We start from the raw sequence: 23351 nt of genomic DNA, 5'->3' as shown, positions 1-23351 counted from the left end.
AAATCATATACTGAGCTAAGACGCAAATCCAGTTCTGTTCCTTTCATTGGACCCTTTCTATTACTTCTGGTATTAGATTCTAGTAGGACCAAGAGTCCACAGCTCAGGCTACCTTTTTCAAGGGGAAATTTAACAGCATATATGATTCCCTGGACCTGGGCTTAGGTTTACCACATCTCTTTTCCCTTCCCCCAGGGCTTAGAGCAAGATGTTGTACTCCAGTCCATTGACCGGGCCATTGAAGCTGTGCACAATGCAGCCATGAAGAATGGGGGCAAGTACAACCTGGAACAGCGAGATGTCCTGCAGTGAGTGGGGGCCCAACCAGCACTGAGGAGGGAGGGAAGGAATTCTGGAAGTGTCTTATTTTCTTTTTCTTTGTTCCCGATTCCTTCCTTCCTCTTTTCTTTTCCTTTCCCTCTTTTCTTCCTTCCTTTTCTTTCTTTTTTTGGGGGGGATTGGTCTTGGTTTATTCTCTTTCCTAGTATCAGTCACTAAAGGGTTTGATTGGCACAGGAGCTTTGATCTGCTCCATTTTTCCTACTTGGGCTGGTTTGTCCCTCCTTAGGTAGCCTGGTGAATCTTCTGATTGGTTTAGTCCACTATGGCCCAGAACTCTTGAGCTCAGACAGTCCACTAACCTCATGCTCTCTAGCTGTGGGGGTTACACCACACCTAGTATATATCTATTTCTTTAATATTTTCAGGGTTATGGGTCATTTATTAGGCACATGCTGTCTTCAAGGACCCCGTGAGGCAGGCAAAACACATATCATTAGTCTTATTTTACTAATGAGGAAGTAGAAGCTTTCAGAGCAGGGAAATAACTTTCTTGAGGAGATACAGCAAACTACCAGCAGAGCCAGGATTTATATTCTTTTTTGCAAAATTTCACTTCAGTCCAGAAAACATTTGTTAAATACCAGGCCCTGCCCTGGAGATGAAAGCTGATTTAAAAAAAAAAAAGAACATAGTGTCTACCCTCTTTGGGGGAGGGGAAATGACATACACTATATACAAATAACCATGGAAGTGGGATACAAGATAAATTCAGACAAAATAATTTGAGAAAGGAGAGATCACTAAGTGGGAGAAAACAAGGATAGCTTCATGGAAGAGATGTCCTTTGATCCCTGGATCCTTAAGAGAGCAAAGAACTTCAGCAGGTGTACATAAATGTGGCAGACATTTCTGTCCTTTAGGAATGCTTAGAGGTGGGGGCGGTGAAGAGGGGAGGAAGAAGAAGGAAGGGTGAGCTCAGAAAATATCTAAGTTTCAGTTAAATGGGAGATTAATTTGAAGGGGAGATATGTGAAGAAAGACTGGAAACTGATTTGGAGGAAAGTATTGATGCACTTGTATTATGTACAGTGGGGAAGCCTGGCAGTTATTTGAGCAAAGGTGTGGCACCCTTGGATATTGTGCTTCAGGAAGAGTTTTCAAAGGATAGGTTGAGGCTGAGAGAGCTTCCAGGCAAGGAGTCAAATGAAGGAGCTATTACAGGTATTATAAAACAGCAGGTAGACAGTGCTCCAACCCCATTCCTGAATGTCTAGTTTCTTTCAAGACTAAACTCAAGCATCATCTTTTCTTCTAAATGATGTTATCTGGAGGCTTTTGGGTGGTGCAGTGGATAGAGCACTGACCCTGGAGTCAGGAGTACCTGAGTTCAAATCTGACCTCAGACACTTAATAATTACCTAGTTGTGTGACCTTGAGCAAGCCACTTAACCCCATTTGCCTTGCAAAAAACCTAAAAAAAATAGTAATAAATGATGGTTTCTGGTTCCCTCCAACTGTTAGCGTCATTCCTTTTGAACCTGCCTACCTTTCACTTGTTTTGTATATACCCCAATCTCCCCACACACACACTCACTCTTTCCCCAGGAACTATTTTACTTTGATCTCTATATCCTTAGTGTCTACTGGCATGTGGTATAGATGCTTAAGAAATTCTGATGATTAATTGATTCAAGCAAGAAATAACAAGGACCTGAATTTGGGTGGTGTTGATAGTTGCAAAGCAGAAGAATTAGGAGCAGGAAGTCTTGTGGAAATTTATGAGATAGATCAAGAAGCATATGGGCTGTAACTGTAGTCATAGGATTAGTTTTGCCCTCCTGTAAAGACCCTGACCAAAACCTCTGCTTGTGCATATGGGCTGTCCATAGGCATCCTCACTGTAGAACAAGAGGAGCATAACTGTTCACAACCCTGAGCTACCTGGTTAGTGACAGTTGTCATGTTACCTAGTCCCAGAGACTGGTGCAAGGCCTGGAAGGGGTGGGGGCACAGCAGCAGGGAGAGGCACAGGATTTGGAGTCAGAGCCTTGGTTCATTCATTCATTTTAGTCTACAAGCATTTATTATTACCTATTAGATACTCAAGGCTCTTTGCAAAGAGATACAATAGTAAAAATAAACCCTGTCCTTGAGGAAGTTACATGTACACCAAGCTGTCACAAGTATATACAAAGTAAATAAAAACAGAATTGTATCAGGAAGAAGAGAAGGTTGATAATGGAGGGAATCTTAGAAAGGCTTTATTTATGGGAAAGAAGGCACCACCATGTGACCCTTGAAGGAAATGAGATTCTGGGAGGAGGAGAAGGAAGTAGATTTGGGGATTGGGTGCCAGCTTATGCAAAGGGATAGAGCTGAAAGATGAATTGTTCTTTGGGGAACAGCTGGGAGGCCAGTTTGACTCATGGAGAATTTGTGTTATAGGAAGGGTTCCTATCCCAGCTATGCCATTTTTTTAGTTATGTGACCTGGAGTAGATGTCTTCACTTGCCTTAACCTCAGTTTTCTTATCTGTTTTTTAAAATATTATTATTATTATTTAAATTATCTTCCTTTCAATCCTAAATGCTAGGATTCTGTGACTCTCAATCATGCAGAAGGTATGAGAAATAAGGTGCTGTGTTTTAGGGACACACTATTAGAAGACCTGACATAACTGAGGTGGGATCAAGTCCCATGATATATTAGAAGGAATTCTAGTCTTGCCATCAGAAAATACCAGGGTCCCAGCTTTAGTGCTTAAGAGTTCTATAACTTGGGGCAGCTAGGTGGCGCAATGGATAAAGCACCAGCCTTGGAGTCAGGAGTACCTGGGTTCAAATCCAGTCTCAGACACTTAATAATTAAGCCACTTAACCCTGTTTGCCTTGCAAAAAACCTAAAAAAAAAAGAGTTCTATGACCCTAAACAAGTCACTTTCCTTCTTGGAGTCTTAGTTTATTTTTCAGCAAAATGGGGAGACAGTACCTACATATGTATCTGAAATATGTATTTCAGAAGGTTGGTATGCAGGAAGTAGTTTGTAAAACTAAAGTGTTAGAAAAACAGGAACTGCTGTTAATAGTAAAAAAAAAATAGTGCTGATGAGCATATTCCTGTTGGGAAACATAAAATAAAGGACTCTATGTTTTAAAAATCCTCCCATGATATTTCTCCACTCATTTTGGAGCTGACTCCTCCAGTTACTCCTCCTGTTCCTTTCCTTCTTTCCTACAACCTCCATACATTTATTTTGAATTGCTTGTTCCCCAACTCTCTTGCTGAATGAAATACAGTTTCTGAGTTTCTTTGTCATCCCAGTAATCCCTGAATTAAGTTGGATCCTTTTTTATTTTATTTTATTTTTTTATTTTTTCCATCTATATGCACATGCATATTTTTAAGTTATAAAATTTCCTTCCAACTCTCCCTTCCCATGCCCCTCCCCTCAGCAGCAAACAGGTTGGCACTATACATACATATTTTTGATAAACATGTTTACAGATTATTCATTTTTGGTGTGAGGAATTAGAATTAAGGGAAAAAGAAACATAAAAGATGATTTTTATAAAGTGTCCATCAGATTCTGAAGGCTTGTTGTTTGTTTTGTTTTGTTTTGTTTTGTTTTGTTTTGTTTTGTTTTGTTTTTCTTCCTCTGGATTGGGAGAACATTGTCCATAGCCAGTCTAAAACGGTTGTCCTGGCTCACTGAACTGCTGAGAAGAGCTGCTTCCATCAAGGTTGATCATCTCACAATGTTGTTGTTAATGTGTACATTGTCCTCTTGGTTCTGGTCCCTTCGCTCAGCATCAGATCCTGTAAGTCATTCCATGCTTCTCTAGAGTCCGACCATTTATGGTTTCTTATTGAACAAAAATATTCCATATTATTCATGTACCATAATATGGTTAGCCATTCCCCAATTAATGAGCAATAAGTCGGATCCTAAGAGATTTACTGCTGGTTGCTTTAGGAACCACATTCCTCTTCTGTCCATCCTGTCTTCCCCCCCATACACTTCCCCTCCAACTCTCTTCTCTCCTTCTGTTTCAAAGCTAGCTGCAACTCTGTTCCCACCCACCTAGCTTTTCATTTCAGTTGGAGAGACAGTGGCCGGACCTAGCCCTGGATACTAAGCTTCACCAAAATGAGTGTGCTTTCTGGAATCTGATTGGATTCAGGAGACCCAAGGCTTTTTCTTCTTCCTTCCCTGACATCTCACTTCCAATAAGAGACTTTATTTTCTGGCTGCTATACTGGGACAGTAGACTGGAAGAATAATTCTGCTGGATTCTCATGTCTGGCATCCGATTCTCCTGCCCCTTCTCACCTTTGTCTCCACGTGGATCCTCTTCACCAGAATGTATTCCTAGGTTTTGCTGACAAACCTGAACTATGGATACAGGATCTGACTTCATGTCCCAGCTTGGCCACTTAGTATCTGAGTGACCTTGACCAGTCATGAACTTCTCTTGGGTATCCATTTCGTGGGTCTCACATCCTCATCTGTAAAATGAAAGAATTGAATGAGATTCTTTCTAAAGTTTTTCTTAGCTCTAAATCATACAATCTTGTGATATATAAATTCAGCATGAGCAGGTTAAGGTTTGAATCTGGACTCTTCCTTTTTTTGTTTTTGTTTTTGCAAGTTAATGAGGTTAAATTGACTTATCCAAGATCACACAGCTAAGTATTAAATGTTTGAGGTTGGATTTGAACTCAGATCCTCTTGACTGACTGATGTTCTGTCTACTGCATCACCTAGCTGCTCTCCTGGCACTTTTTTTTTTAGCATTTATAATCTTTAGAGTAAACCATTTAAATTTTTTTTTGGGCCTGTTTCCTGATCTATAATTGGAATAGGGATTAGACTTAGAATTTCATTGGTATAGAGTCTTTCCTGGTGAGGAATCTCCCTCTGCCAGTGCAGCTTGGTGCCTTCTCTGTCACTTATATACTTAGAGTTGCCTCCCTCAATAATAAGTGATTTGCCCAAAGTCAGCAGTCATTGTTTGTCAGAGGCAAGACCTGAACTTGGGTCTTCTGACTTTAAGACTGGCCAGCTTTGCTGTCCACTCTGCCAAAGGGATATTATTCCTTGCACTTCTGGCCTTAGAATTGTGGGGAATATACCCAGTGATCCTTAAAACACTATAGAAAAAAATTATGGTGTTATTATTATTGTTTTAATTAATAATAATAATAATAATAATAATAATAATAAGAACCATAGATTAAGAGAAAATGATCCATTCTCAGACTAGGTAGTGTCTTGACTCTAGGTTTGTTAGTTAAGCTATGATTTTTCCCACCTAGCCTGGAGCTTAGCATGTGGTTCTTGCCAAGGCCTGGAACATCCCTCCAAGTTTCCACAAAGATTGCTACAGAACCCCTAGGTTGATTTGGGATTTATGTACCTGGACACTGTGAATTAAGCTCATTAGATCCTTTCTATAATTTCTACAAGACTGGCCTCTCAGCCAGCCAGGAATCTACTATTTTGCACTTTATTCCATTTTATTCCAGAAGTATTTCCTTCCTTTGGTATAGTGTAGGGATAGGAATAAATTTTTCCTATCACTTCAAAAATAGGATCCAAACAGCTCAGAGAAGTGCATAAAGAGAAGTTTTAAATCATTGGGAAATTTCAGCTCATTAGCAGAGCAAAGTTGACTTATAGGTTCTGAGCCCCATGAGAGTCTCTAATTCCTGTCACTAAAGAATACTGGAGCACATGGGCTTTTCCTCCACCAAAACAGATTCCAGCCCCTGTGTAACTTGGTAGGTACTTTTTCTTTAGACAAAAAAAAAATGCATCACCCTATAGCAATTTGGTGATGAAGCTCTCTAAACCATGGTCCACAGTTGACAGATACCCACTCCATCACAAGGTCTGTACCTGAAACCTTCGTAGCTAAGTAGTAGCTGCCAGAACTTGTGTCTCACTGGCCTAGCCTTGGAGATCCCAAGATCCTCTTCCCCCTATGCCATTTAGGAGCTATCAGGCCAGGACTTTAATGGAAGATTAACAATATTTTGAAATATGATTTTTTATTTTAAAGGCATGCTAAGGTTTGTGAAAACACTTTTCCTCATAACCCTCTTTTGAGGTAGAGAGGATGTTTATTATCATCCCAGTTTTCCAAAGGAGGAAACAGACTCAGAGGCTGAATAGCTTACTCAAGGTTTTGCAGCCAATTAATGGCAAAACTGAAATTAAATCCCAGCATCTCAGATCCCAAATCCAGGGTTCTTTCCAGCTCTAATAGGTGTAGTGACAGAAAATTTTCACTACTATGAAGAGCTTCATCTCACTTCTTTTTCCTTCAGCCAACCCTATCAGCTCAATGTGGAGTTTCTCAAAAGTTGGAACCTGGATCCCAGCTATCTTTTCTCTCCCTACAGGAAGCTGATCCACCACAGGAAGGAAACATTGTTCCGTAAAAGTCACACAGCCTCAAGTCCAGTGACTATGACCCCTTCATCTAGTGATCACCACCTGGACACTGCTACCACTAGGCAACCCAATGGGGTTTGCAGAACTGGCTATGAGAGACAGCACAGCCTACCCACTGCTGAGTTCTTGGGAGAGGATAGTGCTTCCTACCAGGTATTGGGGAGTGGACTAGGAATGGCTAAATAGTAATCAGCAGATCCCAGAAGTTTAGGTGTTAACCTGGGGTCTGCATCAAGGGTTTCTACGGATAGATTTTATGGGGACTATAACTTCATGGGAAAAAAAAATTACATCTTTACTTTCACCAATCTCTAAGTGAAAGTTAGCATTATCTTACATTATTTAAAAATATTATTCTTGAAAGGAGACCATGATTCTTCAGTAGACTGCCAAAGGTACCCATGACACAAAAAAAAGTGTTAAGAATCTTTGAATTAGGGGCAGCTACGTGGCGTAGTGGATAGAGCACCAGTCCTGGAGTCAGGAGTACCTGAGTTCAAATCTGGCCTCAGACACTTACTAATTACCTAGCTGTGTGGCCTTAGACAAGCCACTTAACCCCACTGCCTTGCAAAAACTAAAAAAAAAAAAAAAAAAAAAAAAATCTTTGAATTAAAGGATCTAGGCTGCCCATTCCCCAATCAGCAAGACCTGGACTTGGATCTAACTGGAAACTGCAGTTTAGTGTCTATCATTGACAGGATTCTAAACTAGATCATTTGTTAGCTCTTAGAAAGGTAAGAGGATCTCTGGTAGCTGGCAGGTAGAGACAGATTAGACCAGACTAGTCTGGTGTTCTCTTTGGCCAGGATTCTTAGACTAATAAGTCTGATGCAGCTTGCATCATGCATATACTTAGAAGTCATTAAAACCTTTGAAATACCTTTCATGATGCCCTCATGGACAAGATGGAGCTAAGTGTATTTGAAACTGGTAGAATGACTGGACCCAAGGAGTAGGACACTAGTGATGTCAGCCAGGTGTGTCTTTAGGATGCTAGGATAGAGGCATAGATGGCAAGTTTCCAGATTACTTAGGAGAGACAGAACTCCAGGTGAATGACAAAATCAGCGTCTAAAAAGAACTCTGCAGACTAGAATAATGGAGTGAAGTGAATAAAATGAAACTTAATGGAGACAAGCATAAAGCTTATGCTTGAATTTCTTAAAAATCAGCTGTACCAGTAGAGGATGAAGGAGATGAGGCAAGAGGCAACCAGGTGACCCAGTAGATAGAGCAGGACCTGAAGTCAGGTAGATGTAAGTTCAAATCCACCCTTGGGCATTTACAGGCTAGGTGATCCTGGGCAAGTCATGCCTTGCCTCAGCTTTCTCAACTAGAAAATGGAAATTATAATAGTGCCTATCTCCAATGCTATTTAACAACCTCAAAAAGAAGGTGCCAGCATTTCCCCAAAGCCTCCTTCTTTCTAGTTTTGTCTTGATGATCAATCTTAGTTCCCTTCCCATTACCATTCCCACCACAACTTCCCAGCCAGGCCTCAGTAAGAACAGAATCCTAAAATCTCAGAGCTGGAAACATCTTGGGGGTCATCCAGGCCATCCTCCCAATCAGGACAGGTCTCCCTCCTTCAAAATAACAGGTAACAGGATTGGGGCTAAGATTGGTCATCAGGGCAGAATTGGAAAGGAGGCTTTCGGGAATGGCTGGAACCTTCTTTTTTAGGTTGTTGAGCAGCTTTGGAATATTGCTGCACCAGACTCACTCTTCTTCCTACAGGTCCCACCGTATCCACGCCGAGTGGCCTCTATCACACCTCCCCCACCAGGGAAACGGAGACCTGTTCCAGTGGGCTCTGTGAGAGGTAAAGGGGCCTTTGACCAGGCTGGGAGGGGATACTGGAAAAGGACAGTGAAAGGCAGGGTAATTCAGCATCTCCTTGTCAGGTCCCTTCATCTTGACTGGGGGCAGGGGGTTGAGTCTCCTAGGTACTCTGCCTGGTGCCACTGGGTTGACTGAGGGTTAGATTCAAGAATTTACCCCTATTCTGGATCAACATTTTCTTAGCTAAGTACACTATAAGCCATGTCTTGAGATCTCTGTGATTTGAATTGGAGGAGTTGAGAGGGGGGTTAGCTGCCATGTATGCATATGTGGAGGTAGTGGTATACTCAGTGTGGTTTAGGAGGGAAGGCATTGATAGATTCAAACCCTGGCTATAACATTCACCTGTATGACCATGGGCAAGTCATTTTATATCCCTAATATCAGTTTCCTTATTCATAAAATGGGATAAAAATTATCTTTCCTAACTACTCCACAGAGTTGTGGTAAGTGACGTAGCTCATCTAGCTTAAATCTCTATAGAATTGTGAACTGTTGCTGCTACTACTAATAATAATTTATCATTATTTTCCATCATCTCCCTGCTGTGGACCAAGTGTCTGTATTCTTATGCATGTGACCGAACTTGAGCCAGGGAACCTTTGTATGATTGACATGTCTGGGGCAACTGTTGCCTTAGTCCTCCCATTTACTATCCACCATCCCTCTTCCTGCCTCAGGGAGGGAAGGGAGAGAAGATGGGGACAGAGACAGGGAAAATTAGAAGAGCAAGAGACAGAAAGGGAGATAATGATAGGAGCTAACTTTATTTGGCCCTTTGAAGTTTGCACATGACTTTAGAGAGAACTATTTGCGCTCAGAAATTTAGGATCCAGGCAGAAGAGCAGACAGCTGCAAGGTGGAGAAAGAACTGGGGAGGGTAATGTGTCAGAGTCCCCATTTGGAGTGTCAGGGTTCCCATCCCCTTTCTGTAGGGAGTCCAGATGCTCGTCCAGATGCTCCAGCTCGGGGCAGCTCCCTGTCTAGCAGCTCCTCAGTCAGCACCACATCCCTGGACACACTGAACACTGGACCCAGCCCTGTGGAGCCAGCCCCCCCTACAGCTGCTTCGAGCCCTAGCCACACACCTCCTCCTATTCCTAGCCGAAGCAGCGCTCGGGGTGCTGTTCCCAAAGCCCCCACGCTACAGAACCAGAGCACTACTCCTCAGCCTCCTGAGACCACGGAAGGCCCTCCTGAGAAGGATGAGCAGGAGGTGGCTGCAGCCCCTGCCCCAGCCCCAGCCCCAGTTCCAGCCCCAGCTCCAGCTCCTGATCTGGAGTCCCTTAGCAACTTAACTCTAGAGGAGCCAGAAAAGAAGGAAGAGGATCCTACGGCCCCAGTAGCTGTGCCTTCAACAATTGGTGCAGAACTGATGGAATTGGTCCGAAGAAATACCAGCCTGAGTCATGACCTGTGCCGTGTGGCCATAGGTGTTGTTGTTGGGCATATCCAGAGTTCAGTCCCAGCTGTTGCAAGTGTTATGGAGCAGATCCTCATCTCCTTGGTGGAGAGCAAGGTATGGGGAGGAGGGTTGTAAAAGAGCAGAAATGGGGAACAGAATGGGTATCCAATCAACCAGAATTTACTAGGGGAGGAAGTCCAGAGGAAGACTAGGATTTGCCCTTAAGGAACAGGTCCAGGTCCTGCCCTCAGGTAGCTTCTAGTTTGGGCAAGACAAAAGAATAGCAAACTAGAGCCCCAGAACATAGGGGTTGGTATCAGGACCAAGAACAGATGATGATGAAGGGACCCTTCTCTCCCCATCTCTTCAACAATGCACAAGCTAATTCTTGACAATGCCACACTCAGCTTGATAAGATAGTAGATTTATTATTTTGGGGGATCAATCAGTGAAAAAAATATGCTAGTTGATTGGGGGGCTGGTCATGGTGAAGGATTGATACCATTTTTTTTCCTTCTTTTCCTGGGGTATATGAGCTGCTGTTTCTGTATCAGTAAGAATTCTGGAGTCAAAGGTCAATTTTAAGGTCAAACCTGGAGGTTGAGGTTATGGACCATATGAATAGGGAGACAAGGTTGAGAGTCCTTGGTCTGAGGGGAGAGACAGATTCCTATTCAACAGAATCCAGTTTATATACAACAATTGCAAAAGTTGAAGGATAAATGGTGGATGAGAGAGTGATTCTGGTTAATTCTAGAAGGCTGTATGAAGGCTCTCAAACCTGAGGCAGTGGCTGGACCTGGAGGGTGAGAACCAGCTGAGACTGCTGTTACTAATGTTCTTATGTCTGGGTCCCGGGGATGGGGAAACTTCAGGATTTGAGCTCAGCCTTGCCCTCTGGTCAAGTGTGTCACGACCAGCATCGGCTAGAGGTGATTTTCGCAGACTTAGCTCGGAGGAAGGATGATGCCCAACAGCGCAGCTGGGCCCTCTATGAGGATGAGAACGTCATCTGCTGCTATCTGGAGGAATTGCTTCGAATTTTGGTGGGTAGCCTGGTAGCGGAGATGTTGGGGGTGGGGTGGGGAATCCAAGGGCAGGGATGCTTTTGTATCACAGAGCCACAAGTCTTTGAAGTCAGATATTTTCATGCTTCCTTTCTAGGATTAAGTGTGAGCTTGAAAGTGTTATATTGTTATATTCCTTTTAGGAATCTCAGTTTTCTTAGCAGTGAAATCTTGCCCTGGCAGCTTCACACTTAGGGCATGGAGATGGGGTGGAGAGGAGAAAATCAGGAAAAAAAAAATCAAATCAACAGGTGTGTTTTGTGGCTAATCTAGGCCAAGTACATGCTAAGTATTGAGGTCACAAAACAAAAACGATGGTTCCCACCTTTAAGAATATGTTGATTAGGGGTAGCTAGGTGGCACAGTGAATAGAACATTGGCCCTGGAGTTAGGAGGACCTGAGTTCAAATGTGGCCTCAGACACTTAGTAAGTTCTTAGCTGTGTGACCTTGGACAAGTCATTTAACCCCATTGCCTTAAATTTTAAAAAAATGTTGATTAGGGAGATACACTTGCTTCCCAGATGACTCTATAGAAATTAAAGGTAAAAATAAACGGGGGGGAGAGGCTCTGAAGTAGGTGGCACCCTAACTGAGAACTGGGGGCTTCTAAATACAGATATGAAGGGGCGGCTAGGTGGCCAGCCTTGGAGTCAGGAGTACCTGGGTTCAAATTTGACCTCAGACACTTAATAATTACCTAGCTGTATGGCCTTGGGCAAGCCACTTAACCCCATTTGCCTTGCAAAAACCTAAATAAATAAATAAATAGATAAATAAATAAGTAAATAAATAAATAAACAAACAAACAAACAAACAAATAAATAAATACAGATATGAAGAGGGAGATCATTCTGGTTATGTGGAAGTGTCTATGGGGACCAGCACATAGTCCAGTTTTGCTGGAATATAAAGTGTGTGATGGCAAGTAATGGGAAATTAGTCAGTGAAGCTAGGCTGCAGCCAAACTGAGAATGACTTTAAATGACAGACAGAGGAGCTTGTGATCTAGCTTAGGGATATTCCTATGTAGCCAGCTAAGTAACCTTGTCAGATGTGAGTTTTAGGAAGATGATTTGGGCCAATTATTTGGTCAGAAAGGGGAGAAATGACTGTTACAACAACTTTACAGAAGAAGTGATGAGAGATTGCTGATGGCAGCAATATTTAGTCATTTTCTGTGTCTTACATATGATTATCGACCTGGAAAGTACTTTAGTATTTAGACTATCCAAGGTGGGAGGGATGCTGCATTTAGTGATCTCTCTTTAGTGATCTCTTCATGTCTGAGTGTTTGCTTAAGCATACCTGTATTGCACTGTGTCCACAGCTTCATCTTTCTTATTCTTTTCTCCCTCCAAAGACCAGCTCAGGTAATATCTCGGGCCCAGAATCCCTCATCCCTATCTTTTGCAGTGATCTTCCACAAATTTTCCTAGAGCACTTTTCTAGAGACTTTCCTATCTCTTCCTTGCTCCTCTATTATTCTCCATTTTATGTCATATTTAATTGAGTATATTTTATATCTTATCAAAGAACATACCATGGTACCAAGGATTAGATGATTTTTATTTTGTACCCCCAATGTAGAGTATACTTAGTATATGATATGTTTTTCAAATTAATTTGAATTCTGACTCCAAATCTTTTACTATATTTGGAACCTTGTTACCAGTGTGATGGGTCTGCAGATATAAAAATGTACAGGTCTTGCCTTCTCGCAGCTTAGCATCTACTAGGGTGAGAGGGCTGTGAGGGAGGTAGATCAGAGATCTGTATGGGGGTTCTTGCCAGAGCTAACAAGGCAGATTGAAATGTTTTTTTTTGTTTGTTTTTTTTTTTTTTGCGAGGCAAATAGGGTTAAGTGGCTTGCCCAAGGCCACACAGCTAGGTAATTATTAAGTGTCTGAGACTGGATTTGAACCCAGGTACTCCTGACTCCAGGGCTGGTGCTTTATCCACTGCGCCACCTAGCCGCCCCAAGGCAGGTTGAAATGGGACAAAGAGAAGATCTAAACAAAATGCACTAGATTTTCATCTAGAGATGGGACATCTATAGGTCTGAGCATAAACATATTAGTGTATAGATGTGTATGTATGTATGTATATACATATATATGTACGTATACATATATACACATATATATACATATATATATATACACACACACATACACACACACACACACACACATATATATTTGGAAGGCAGGACTGGTCCTTCTGCCTATGACCAGAGGTCTAGGCTAACCCCAATTACCATTTCTGCCCTTCCGTTGTCTTTTCCAGACAGATGCAGACCCAGAAGTTTGCAGGAAGATGTGCCGGAAGAATGAGTTTGAGCCTGTCCTCTCTCTGGTGGCCTATTATCAGATGGTATGGGCTGAGGGGTTGACTTGTAAACTGTGGGCATAGAAGAAAACTTGCCTGAGAAGGGGAAGAACTTCCAGGGTTTCCTCTTCTGTTCTCTGCCAGTCCTGGGGTTCAGAGAAGAGTATGGTGTGTAGGGGAGGGGATGAGGTGAGTGGCAACTGATCAGGATTGGCCACTTCTTCCATCCTCAGGAGCATCGAGTTCCCCTCCGCCTGTTACTCCTGAAGTGTTTTGGGGCCATGTGTAGCCTTGATGCAGCTGTAATCTCTACACTGGTCACATCCATCTTGCCAATGGAGCTGGCTCGAGACATGCAGACGGATACACAGGGTGAGGACAAAGGGCCCTGAGGACTCCTCCTTCCCTTACTCTTTAGTGATAGGATTTTTCCTTTGCTACCTCCATCCCTTCTCATCCCCCAGAGCTCCCTCTAGCCCTTTCTGACTTCAAACCTGATTCTCCCTGCTTGAAGTCCAAGGCTTCCCCCCACTTAAGGTCAACCTGGCTTAGGTTGAGCTACAACATTCACTCTCTTCCTCCCCTAGACCACCAGAAGATGTGTTACTCGGCCTTGATCCTAACCATGGTGTTCTCCATGGGAGAGCCGCTCCCCTATCACCACTATGGTAAGGCTGAGGAACGTATGTGAAAGGGAATAGTGGAAGCTTTGGGCCTGATGGCAAATGGGGTAGGGAGCAGGTCTGGCTCAGTCCCAATAAGGTTTTTTTTTTCCTCTACTTATTCTGATCCAGCCTGGTGGCTCCCTTGCCTTCATGGTACTTTGAAAATTACATTGATTATAATGCTGAAGGTCAGAGTGAAAGTCCTGACTCTGCTGCTTATTCTCTGTGACTGCAGAGAAGACATTCCACTTTTACAGGCTAGGTTTCTTCATGTGTAAAATAACATGGTTAAACTAGATCAGAGATTCTCAACCTGGTTGTGTGTTATGGGCAATTTGGGCAATGTCAATTGAAATGTAGGGACTTCTCAGAATCATATTTTTAAATGCATAAAATAAAATACATAGGATCACAAAGGAGGTCAATTATATTGAAATACAGTTATCAGAATATTTTCAAAAAAAACAAGTTCACAAACCTCTGGCAGGAAAATCCCTAGGACCCATGGACCACTGAATCCTGAGGCTCTTTTCCTGTGTATGAACCCTTTGTCTTTTCACACTGTGTGTGAACCCTTTGTTTCTTGGTTAAGAATGTTTTTTTCTAATCACTGCATACTTTAAAGTGGTACCTTTCTGGGGGCAGCTAGATGGCACAGTGGATAGAGCACTGACCCTGGAGTCAGGAGGATCTGAATTCAAATCTGGTCTCAGACTCTTAATAATTACCTAGCTGTGTGACCTTGGGCAAGTCACTTAACCCCGATTGCCTTGTAAAACAAAACAAAACAAAAGTGGTGCCTTTCTTCATAACTGTGCATTTGGTGTTACTCATAGTGACATATCCAGTAAGTGGCTGTAGATTTTGAGCTAGAGTTCTCAAGAGTATTAGGGTAAATCCATGGATCTGGGGGTCATTTCTGTAAAGGTGATAATCAGACATCTGGAAATGGATGAGATAAACAGGAGAGAGTATAGAAAGAATAGAGGAGGCCTCAAGACAGACTCTTTAGGAACAGTTATATTTAAGGATTCAGCAAAAGATTGAGAAAAATCCAGTGAAACAGAATGAAAATCAAGAAAAAAGAGCAATGTCATGGGGAGGCATGAGAAGTGAAATACTGAGTAGGAAGGATGAATAAGTAATAACAATAAGAAGAAGGACCAAGTAAGTAAACAGTGAATACTTCAGAAAGGTCAAAAAGGATGACGCAAAACAAAACCAAACAAGCCATCAGATTTAGCAGTTAAGACCTCATCAGTCTTGGTCTTGGAGAGCAGGTCATGAAACGGAAATTTGCTTTTCTCTTCTTTGAAGAGAAGCAAGACACATCAGCAGTATAAAGTTGCATAATTGTTGTTTTGTTTGATTATTTTTCTTTGTAACAAGAGTTTGATATAGATATGGAACATAGCAGAAAATGAGTAGGATGCAAAAACCAAAAAGCATTGAAAAAACAAAAAAAGAGGTCATTGGATACCTTTACAAGGTTAGAAGCCAGATTGCAAGTTGGATTGAGGAGTGAGTTGGAGGATGTTAAAGAAGGGGGTATGTGGCCAGTTAAAGGCAGGGAGAGAGCAAAGTCAAAGGAATGGTTGAAGTCAGAGAGTGGGAAATATCAGTGGGGGGTAGACTTCTATATAAGATAAAGGGAGAAAGCCCACCAGCACAGTGGAAGAAATTAGCTTAGATTAAAAAAGGATCAACTTATCTTCTGAGATAAGATGAAGGAAGACAGATTTTGAAATATGGATACATTATTAGCTAAGTTGACAAACAAAAAATTTAACAAAAACAAAAATGAAAAGTAGGAATTCACAAATGGAGAGAAATTTTAAAATATTTTCTAGAATTATTATACCAAATCATAAGGGAACAAAACTGAAAACCTAACTGAAATGAGCGAACCTACCAACCCCCCCCCAAAAAAAAAACTAAAACTAGCAAAAGAGGAAACAAATAAATAACCAGACCCTGAGGGAAAAAAATTTAACAAAGTCATAAATTAACTCTCACAGTGGGGCAGGGGAATGGGAGATGAAACTTCGGATCCCAGTGAATTTATAAATGAATTCTACTAGCATTTAAAACCCTTCATAACTGTGCCCTCTAGCTGTTTTATATGTTACTACACCTTATGTACTTAAGAGTTCAGCCAAGCTGTCCTTCATGCTGTTCCTCAATCATGACTCGCTCCATCTCCTTGCACTACTCATCTAGAATGCACTCTATCCTATTCCAGCCTCTTCTTAGGAGCCCTGTTTCATTTAAAACTCAGATCAGGCACCACCTTCTACAAGAAATGCCTTTCTTCTTCACCCAGATTCCTTGTCTTTATTTTTAGGTATATAACATTGGTTGTTTGGGGTGTCACTGTTAAGGGTGCATTTGGCTGGGAGGTTTAAGTTACCTTCCTTTCCTCACACCATCTTTGTCTCTGGCAATTTAATTGGTCACCCTATTACAATAATTTACCCCTTTGTTTGGCCTGGGAGCAATCTAAAAGATCCTTCCGGTCCATATGATCTCTTCCTGATCCCCTTCTCTGTTGCTTTATGGAATTAAAAGTACAATCCCAGTAGTTAAGGACCCCACTTAGGAAAATTCAGGCAGATTTGTCTTTGCCCTAATTGGAATTTGTTTATTTCTAGCTGCCCCCTGACCTTATTATAGTTGTGGCAAAAATTCAGTTTGCCAGAAACATGAAGGGTAAAGTTAGTCAATAAACATTTATCAAGTATCAACTCTTCTGTATTGTACTAAACACGGTGGGACTTGAAAGAAACTGAAAAAACAGTCTTTGCTGGGGAGAGTGTGTTATGGGGAAGAAGACCTTTTCTTGGATCCTTCCTCAGACCTTGAAAAGGTATAGGTCCAACTGAGAGCTGCAGCCTGAGACACTTGCAAGAGCTAGTGACCCTCCTGAATCTTCTCCTTCTCTGTGGCAGCTCTCTTTTTCTTTCTCCTTTGACCTATTGCTTCTGTGCTGCAGATTCTTTCTGGCTCAACTCTCGATGTTTCCTTTCTTCCTCCGAGTCTGTCTTTCATGCTGTGTGTGTTTTTTTTTAAGAACTCCAGGTGTGACTCAAATCCTCCTGCTGGCTCAAATGTTTTGGTAGTCCCAAGTCTCTCTCAAGGCTCCAGAGGCCCAAGGCTAGGGCTGATTTCTAAGGCCAGGATGATACGCACACTTCTGTACAAAGCCATCCATACATCCTCCTCACCTCAGGTAGCTGTGGACTGGGTATAAGCTAGATCTGGACCCCACCTTTGGGCTCTTCCAAGTTTGAGACAGGACACATGCAGGGCAGGAAGGCTACACAGATGTGGATGTTGTCACCATTTTACAGATGGGAAGGTTTGAGACTCATGATGACTGAGTGGTTTGGCTAAAATTAACAGTTGTTGATTGTTGGAGCTAGAATCCAAATGTAGGTCGTCTGACTATCCAGGCATTCTTTCTTTTATACCTTCTGTTTTCCCCTTAGTAACACTAACTAAATATTAATAGTGATTGAAAGACTTAGGACCATAACATATTCAATGATTTGAAAGCAATTTTAACTCAAAAGAGCAATTGGATTTGTTCTGCTTGGGCCCAGAAGAAAGAATAGAAATGGTGGGCTGAGATTGCAGCAGAGGTGGGGAACCTTTTTCTGCCAAAGACCATTTGGATAAGTTATAACATCATAACATTTATAACATCATATTTATAACATTGAATATTTATAACACAACATTTATAACATCAATCAAGGGTCATACAAAATTATCAACTTAAAAATTAGGGATTTCTGCTCAGGTACAGTTGGACCAGATGTGGCCTCTGAGCTGAGAGTCCTGAGAGCCTGTCTTTCTACAAAAGGACAGAGATATATTTCACTTAGGACTCATTCAGGAGTCTGTGTTTGGGGTGGTGGGCTGTCAGACATTCCTGAGGTGGTTGGTTTGCCCAGTCAAAGTGGATTGAATGGATGCAATATGTGGGGCCTGGGGAGAGGCCAGGGACCCCATGTGACTTTCTGCCTTCCCCCTCCTTGTAGAGCACCTCAGTGCCCATTTTGTCCAGTTCCTTTTGGATGTTGTTGAAGATGGTCTGCCCTCAGACACTACTGACCAGTTGCCTGACCTCTTTGTCAATCTGCTTCTGGCCTTCAATCTACACATTCCAGGTGAGAGGAACCTCGATCACTCTCATTGATTTCTGATAGGAGGCCTTACACACTCAATGTAGACCTCAAGTTGGGAAGATAATCCCTGAGAGGGAGGAGTGAGGGCCCCAAGACGTGACCTCCCATCCCAGACCCCTCATGTCCAGGGTTGTCTGAATCTTGTCTGTTCTTCTTCAGACCCAGAAAACAATGTCATCATGACAACTGTTAGCAAACGTTCAAATGTCAAGATCTTTACAGAGAAGTTGTTGCTGCTGCTAAACAGAGGGGGTAAGGTGGAGAAGGACCTGGAAGCATCCTGGGAAGGGGAACTAGGGATATTCTGGAGGGAAATGTCTTTTCTCTGCCTTCACCCCCCTTCCTCTGGGGTTCTTGGGGCACTGGGGAAAGTAAAAGGGAGAAAGTATCTGGAAGGGCATGAAGACTTTGTGCTTGGGGGGTGGGGAGGAGGGAGGTTTTTACATGGATGTAAGGACCTGGAAAATGAGGAAGACAACACTCAGGACTTTGTCCTGCCCCCTTCCCATTGCTTTCTCCAGATGACCCTGTACGTATCTTTAAGCACCAGCCACAGCCAGCTCACTCAGTCCTCAAGTTCCTGCAGGACGTGTTTGCATCCCGGGAGACCGCTTCTATCTTTTATCACACTGACATGATGGCCTTGATTGACATCACTGTGCGGCATATCTCAGACCTATCACCTGGAGACAAGGTGGGCCAGAGGTTGCCCAACTCCTCCCTGTGAGGAGTTATATACATACATACTCTCACACACATAAATATACTCTAACACACAAACACACATGCATACAAGCACACATGTTGGGTGGAGGCTGGGGCGGGTTGCACTTTAAGACCATCTTGTACCCAGTACTTTAGGAGGGTAAATTTGTTGCCCCCAAATCCATCAAAATTTTTATTTCAAAGCCAGGCATGAGAGCTTTCATCCATACTTTGAAGGCAGGCACTGGTTTCTGGGTCCTTCTCTGTGGTGGGGTGGTCTCTCCTCCTCCCTGCTCTCCTACACCTATCACCCCTTGCCACAGACACTCAGACTGGCTTCCCTCCCCAGCTACGCATGCAGTATCTGACTCTGATGCACGGCCTCATCCGCTCCACCTCCTACCTGCAGCACGGCCACCGGCTGCCAGACCTGCGGGCCACCCTGAGGCGAATCCTGTCCGAAGAAGAGGGTGGACTGCAGAGCCATACTGACCAGACCATTGTCCGCCACATGTGCGAGGAATTCCCTGCCCTCCTCTGCCCCTCCACCAGCTAACCCTCAACCCCATATCTGCCTCTGCTCTCGGCCATTTCTCCTAGCCCCGAGCCCCAGACTCCTACCCCTCAACATACACTCAATATACCCCTCAACAGACCTGAAGACTTCTGGTGAGGTGGTTTGATGTCCTCACCCTAGGCCTTGGGGGCCCAGAACGTTTTGCACAGAGTTGTGAGATGGGGGGCATGAAGCTGAGCCGGTCTCAACCACCCCCTGTTCACCCCCCTCAAAAGCAAAAAACACTGGAAACACTGGGTATTCTTTGGTCCAAGGGAGAAAGGGGAGGCCAAGAGCAAGCACAAAACATTGGAAACATTGTGGGGTTGGGGAAGGTTCTGGGTGTTCCTTGGGGGGTGAGGGACTGACACTCCCCCAAGGCCTCTGTCTTTCCTATTTCTCCTCCCACTGCTGCTTATTTCCTAGCCCTGCCCACACTGCTCTTCTGGATTGCTAGGGAGCATACTTACCAAGCCCTGGCCTGACCTTATTGAGGCTGCCTCAGTTACTCCCTGCCTATTTTCTCACTTGCCTTCTTGCCTTAGCTTTGCCCCCCAGCCTTCAGGGCCCACCTGTCCTCCCACCCTCTCCCAGTACCCCTTGGGATTGGGGTTTAACCCCAAGTTGGGAAGGAGGCTAAGGAAGGGAGCCAACAGACCCTCTTGTGGGCTGGGAGGCTTTGTCCCCTGGCACTCAGGGGTCCATTGTAGCCCTGCTCCACTCTGGGATGACCTGAATCACATCAGGTTTTGTTTTCTCTGTAAAAAAAAAATGTATGAATGTTCAAAGGGACGTGTATTTTCTTAACTGCTTATAGCATAGCCAGACTGAAAAAAATAGATGAATAAAATACTCCAGATGCATCCCCAGGTTGTGCAACCTTCCTGCCGGTCTATATCTGGAGAATGAGAAGGAAGTGGGGGGAGGGGGAGAAGGACTTCTACCAGGACTGGAAAGCATAAAATCAGAATTTACAGTGAAAAGAAACTTATATGTTAGAAATAATTTATTCCACAAGGTTCATTTTATAGATGAAGTTGAGGCCTACAGAGGATACTTTTCCAAGGTCACATAGCAAGGAACAAAGCAAGAATGACTAAATCATTTGTTCTTTCTTTGCACCATCTTTGAAAGTCATAGATGCAATCCTTATGAGTCAGGAGAGCTATTCAGAGGCTGTAATAATTGTGTCTGTGGCAATGATCTTCTAAATCTTATGGAGCCTGTTTGAGAGAGGAGATTGTGTCTCCCCTTCACATTTCCTGCCACCTGTTTTGGAAGTATGGAGGAATAGGATAGCCTTGAACTTCCTCATTCAACCTGAGGGCGAGAGCTCTGGAGAGATTTGTTTTCTATGAACCTAGGGTCCACCCTTTCTCCCTTTCTGTTTAGGACAGGAGTAGGAAGCAACTTCATATTTTTTTTTTAGATTTTTTTCAAGGCAATGGGGTTAAGTGGCTTGCCCAAGGCCACACGGCTAGGTAATTATTAAGTGTCCGAGGCCAGATATGAATTCAGGTATGCCTGACTCCAAGGCCAGTGCTCTATCCAACTGTGCCACCTAGCTGCCCCAAGCAGCTTCATCTTTAAATTCCATTTTCCTCCTCTCATATCTACTTTCTATTTAGCCCTACCCTTTCTGGTCATTGGTATTGATGTCCTACCCTTGTGAGGTTATGTGAGGTATGGAATATCTTACATGCATAGGAGAGGAAGGTTTCTTCTTCTGTAAATTGCCTGATTCTAGTCTGCCTCTCAAATTGGAGCTGATGCCCTACCACTGGGATGTCAGATTATTTACTGGGAGACCAGTAAATATGCTTATAGTTTGTCCCCATCCTCAGGGCCCCAATAATTCTGGGGTCTAAAATAATAGAATTTTAGAATTGAATGGGATCTTAGGCATATGGACCAAACTTTTAATAATACAGGAAAAAAAAGCTTGTACAAATGATGTAACTTGTCCAGTTACATAGATGATAGAAAAATAAGTAAAACAGAGGTAATAAAAAAATAATCAAACAGACCCAAAATTTAAATCTGATTTCAAACTCAAGTTCCTTTCTACCAGACTAAATTTCTCTGTAAGAGGGTGGTATGAGTGGTATGATGGGAAGTAATATTTGAAGTAGAAGGTTCATTTTCTAGCAACCACTCTGCCTTCCCTAAGGTTATATGGGGAGCCAGCTCACCCTCTTTTTGTGCCTTAAAGGGAAAGGAAGATTGGACAGGAATGAATTGAGTCAGGGGCATGCTGCTTCCTTGCCTGTCGGCCTAAGCTTCCTGTCTCCAGAACAGTGTTCTCAAAGGGGTCCAGCTTCCTGAATTGCCAACAGAAGCCCACATGACCAGGCATGTATCGTATATCCTGATCATTTTTTTTTGCCTCAGTTTCCTCATCAATAAAATGAAGAGGTTGGATTTGGAGGTGTTTTGGGGAAGGCAGCTACCTATGACACAAAACAACACAATGAGGAACACTTTTCATAATTTTTACCAGTATACATATTTTTCCTCACTTTAAAATTTTAAAATGTGTATTGATTTTTTTTTTATTTTATAATATCAGCAACTTAATTTCTGAATATGTCCCTATTTAGGGAGTCATTCCTTATTTTTAGTTTTGGTTTTTTCTTTTTTTTTTCTTTTTGCCAGGCAAATGGGGTTAAGTGGCTTGCCCAAGGCCACACGGCTAGGTAATTATTAAGTGTCTGAGGTCGGATTTGAACTCAGGTACTCCTGACTTCAGGGCCGGTGCTCTATCCACTGTGCCACCTAACTGCCCCTATTCCTTATTTTTAAAAATATTTAGAGTTAAAAAAAAAAAGCAGTTTAGCAGAATTAACCAACTATCAATGGAGACTGATAATATGTGCAGAGTTCTACCCAGAGTTTCCTCCCAAAGAAGGGAAAGAGATAAGCACACATATCTGTAATCCCAGAAAAGCTCTCTTTTATCATGGCCCTAGGAAGGCAAGTGCCATGTGTCAATCATGAAGGCTCAAGATTCCTGGTGGATGGGAACACACAACCTGTGTATAAGGTCTTGTGTTTAGTATTAGAAAATAAAACTGAGTAGAGATGAAATAATATCCTTGTCCATAAAGATCTTAACTTTTACAGATCTGGGCCTAGGGAATGAGGAGAAAGGGAATATGACATGCAGAGAGATCAGTATGATACTGGATTGAGAGTGATGAAAGCACAGGAGATAGATGTAGGGAGAAAAGGTCCTAAAGGAAACTGATTAAGGTGAGAGAACATCTAGCTGGAGTGGATGGGAAAGACTTCATGGAGGAAGATAACTGAGCTGAGCCTTAAAGGAAGAGAGATTTCAAAAATCACCAGATGAAAGTGTTTCTCAGGTTTGGATGTTGATCGGCACAAAGTCAAGAGAAGCTAAGACATGGTTGGGGAACACTATTATCAAAACAACTGAACAACAAGTCATTTTGACTGAAGTAGATTGAATCAAAATAAGCAGTATCTGAGAATATGACACTATTTTAGGAGATCCTTGTGAAGGGAGGAGGGCAGGAGGAGTGCAGGGAATGATCAGTGGCCTAGTTAGGTTAGTGTGTGTGGTCTATGAAAGGGAATAATGGGAGCTGGAGCCAGGCTTTGGAGCTCCTTGAATTCTAGGCTAAGGAGTCTGGTTTTTATTCTAGATGCAATAGGGAGCCAAATATGTACAAATGCTTTGTCATGAATCTACTTGTCCTGACAACATATAAAAGTCCCTTTTAGCAATAAAATGTTATTCTATAACTTAGCATTTAAGCATTCCACAACTTCATGATGATAATAACTCCATTGTGAAATTAGGGAGGAGGGGTGGCTAAGTGTAGT

General features: G+C 42.7%; 1 protein-coding gene across 4 annotated transcripts in view; it reads left to right on the top strand.

Annotated features, from left to right (window-relative positions):
* Positions 1–23351, top strand: part of NCKIPSD (NCK interacting protein with SH3 domain) — a 30151-nt gene extending 6800 nt beyond the window's left edge. For 2 of the 4 annotated variants that reach the window (XM_074197878.1, XM_074197880.1), the window contains exons 2-13: positions 196–308; positions 6688–6892; positions 8480–8564; positions 9520–10103; positions 10865–11035; positions 13345–13431; positions 13620–13758; positions 13974–14054; positions 18095–18223; positions 18401–18493; positions 18763–18935; positions 19296–20366. In XM_074197878.1, the coding sequence (XP_074053979.1) occupies positions 196–308; positions 6688–6892; positions 8480–8564; positions 9520–10103; positions 10865–11035; positions 13345–13431; positions 13620–13758; positions 13974–14054; positions 18095–18223; positions 18401–18493; positions 18763–18935; positions 19296–19502 (2067 nt within the window). In that variant the 3' untranslated portion in view covers positions 19503–20366. The other 2 variants (XM_074197879.1, XM_074197881.1) reach the window with 2 other exon arrangements.

This window comes from Macrotis lagotis, chromosome 8 (genome assembly GCF_037893015.1).
Source record: "Macrotis lagotis isolate mMagLag1 chromosome 8, bilby.v1.9.chrom.fasta, whole genome shotgun sequence".
Lineage (NCBI taxonomy): Eukaryota > Metazoa > Chordata > Mammalia > Peramelemorphia > Peramelidae > Macrotis > Macrotis lagotis.
This window is presented reverse-complemented; position numbering and strand designations above follow the sequence as displayed.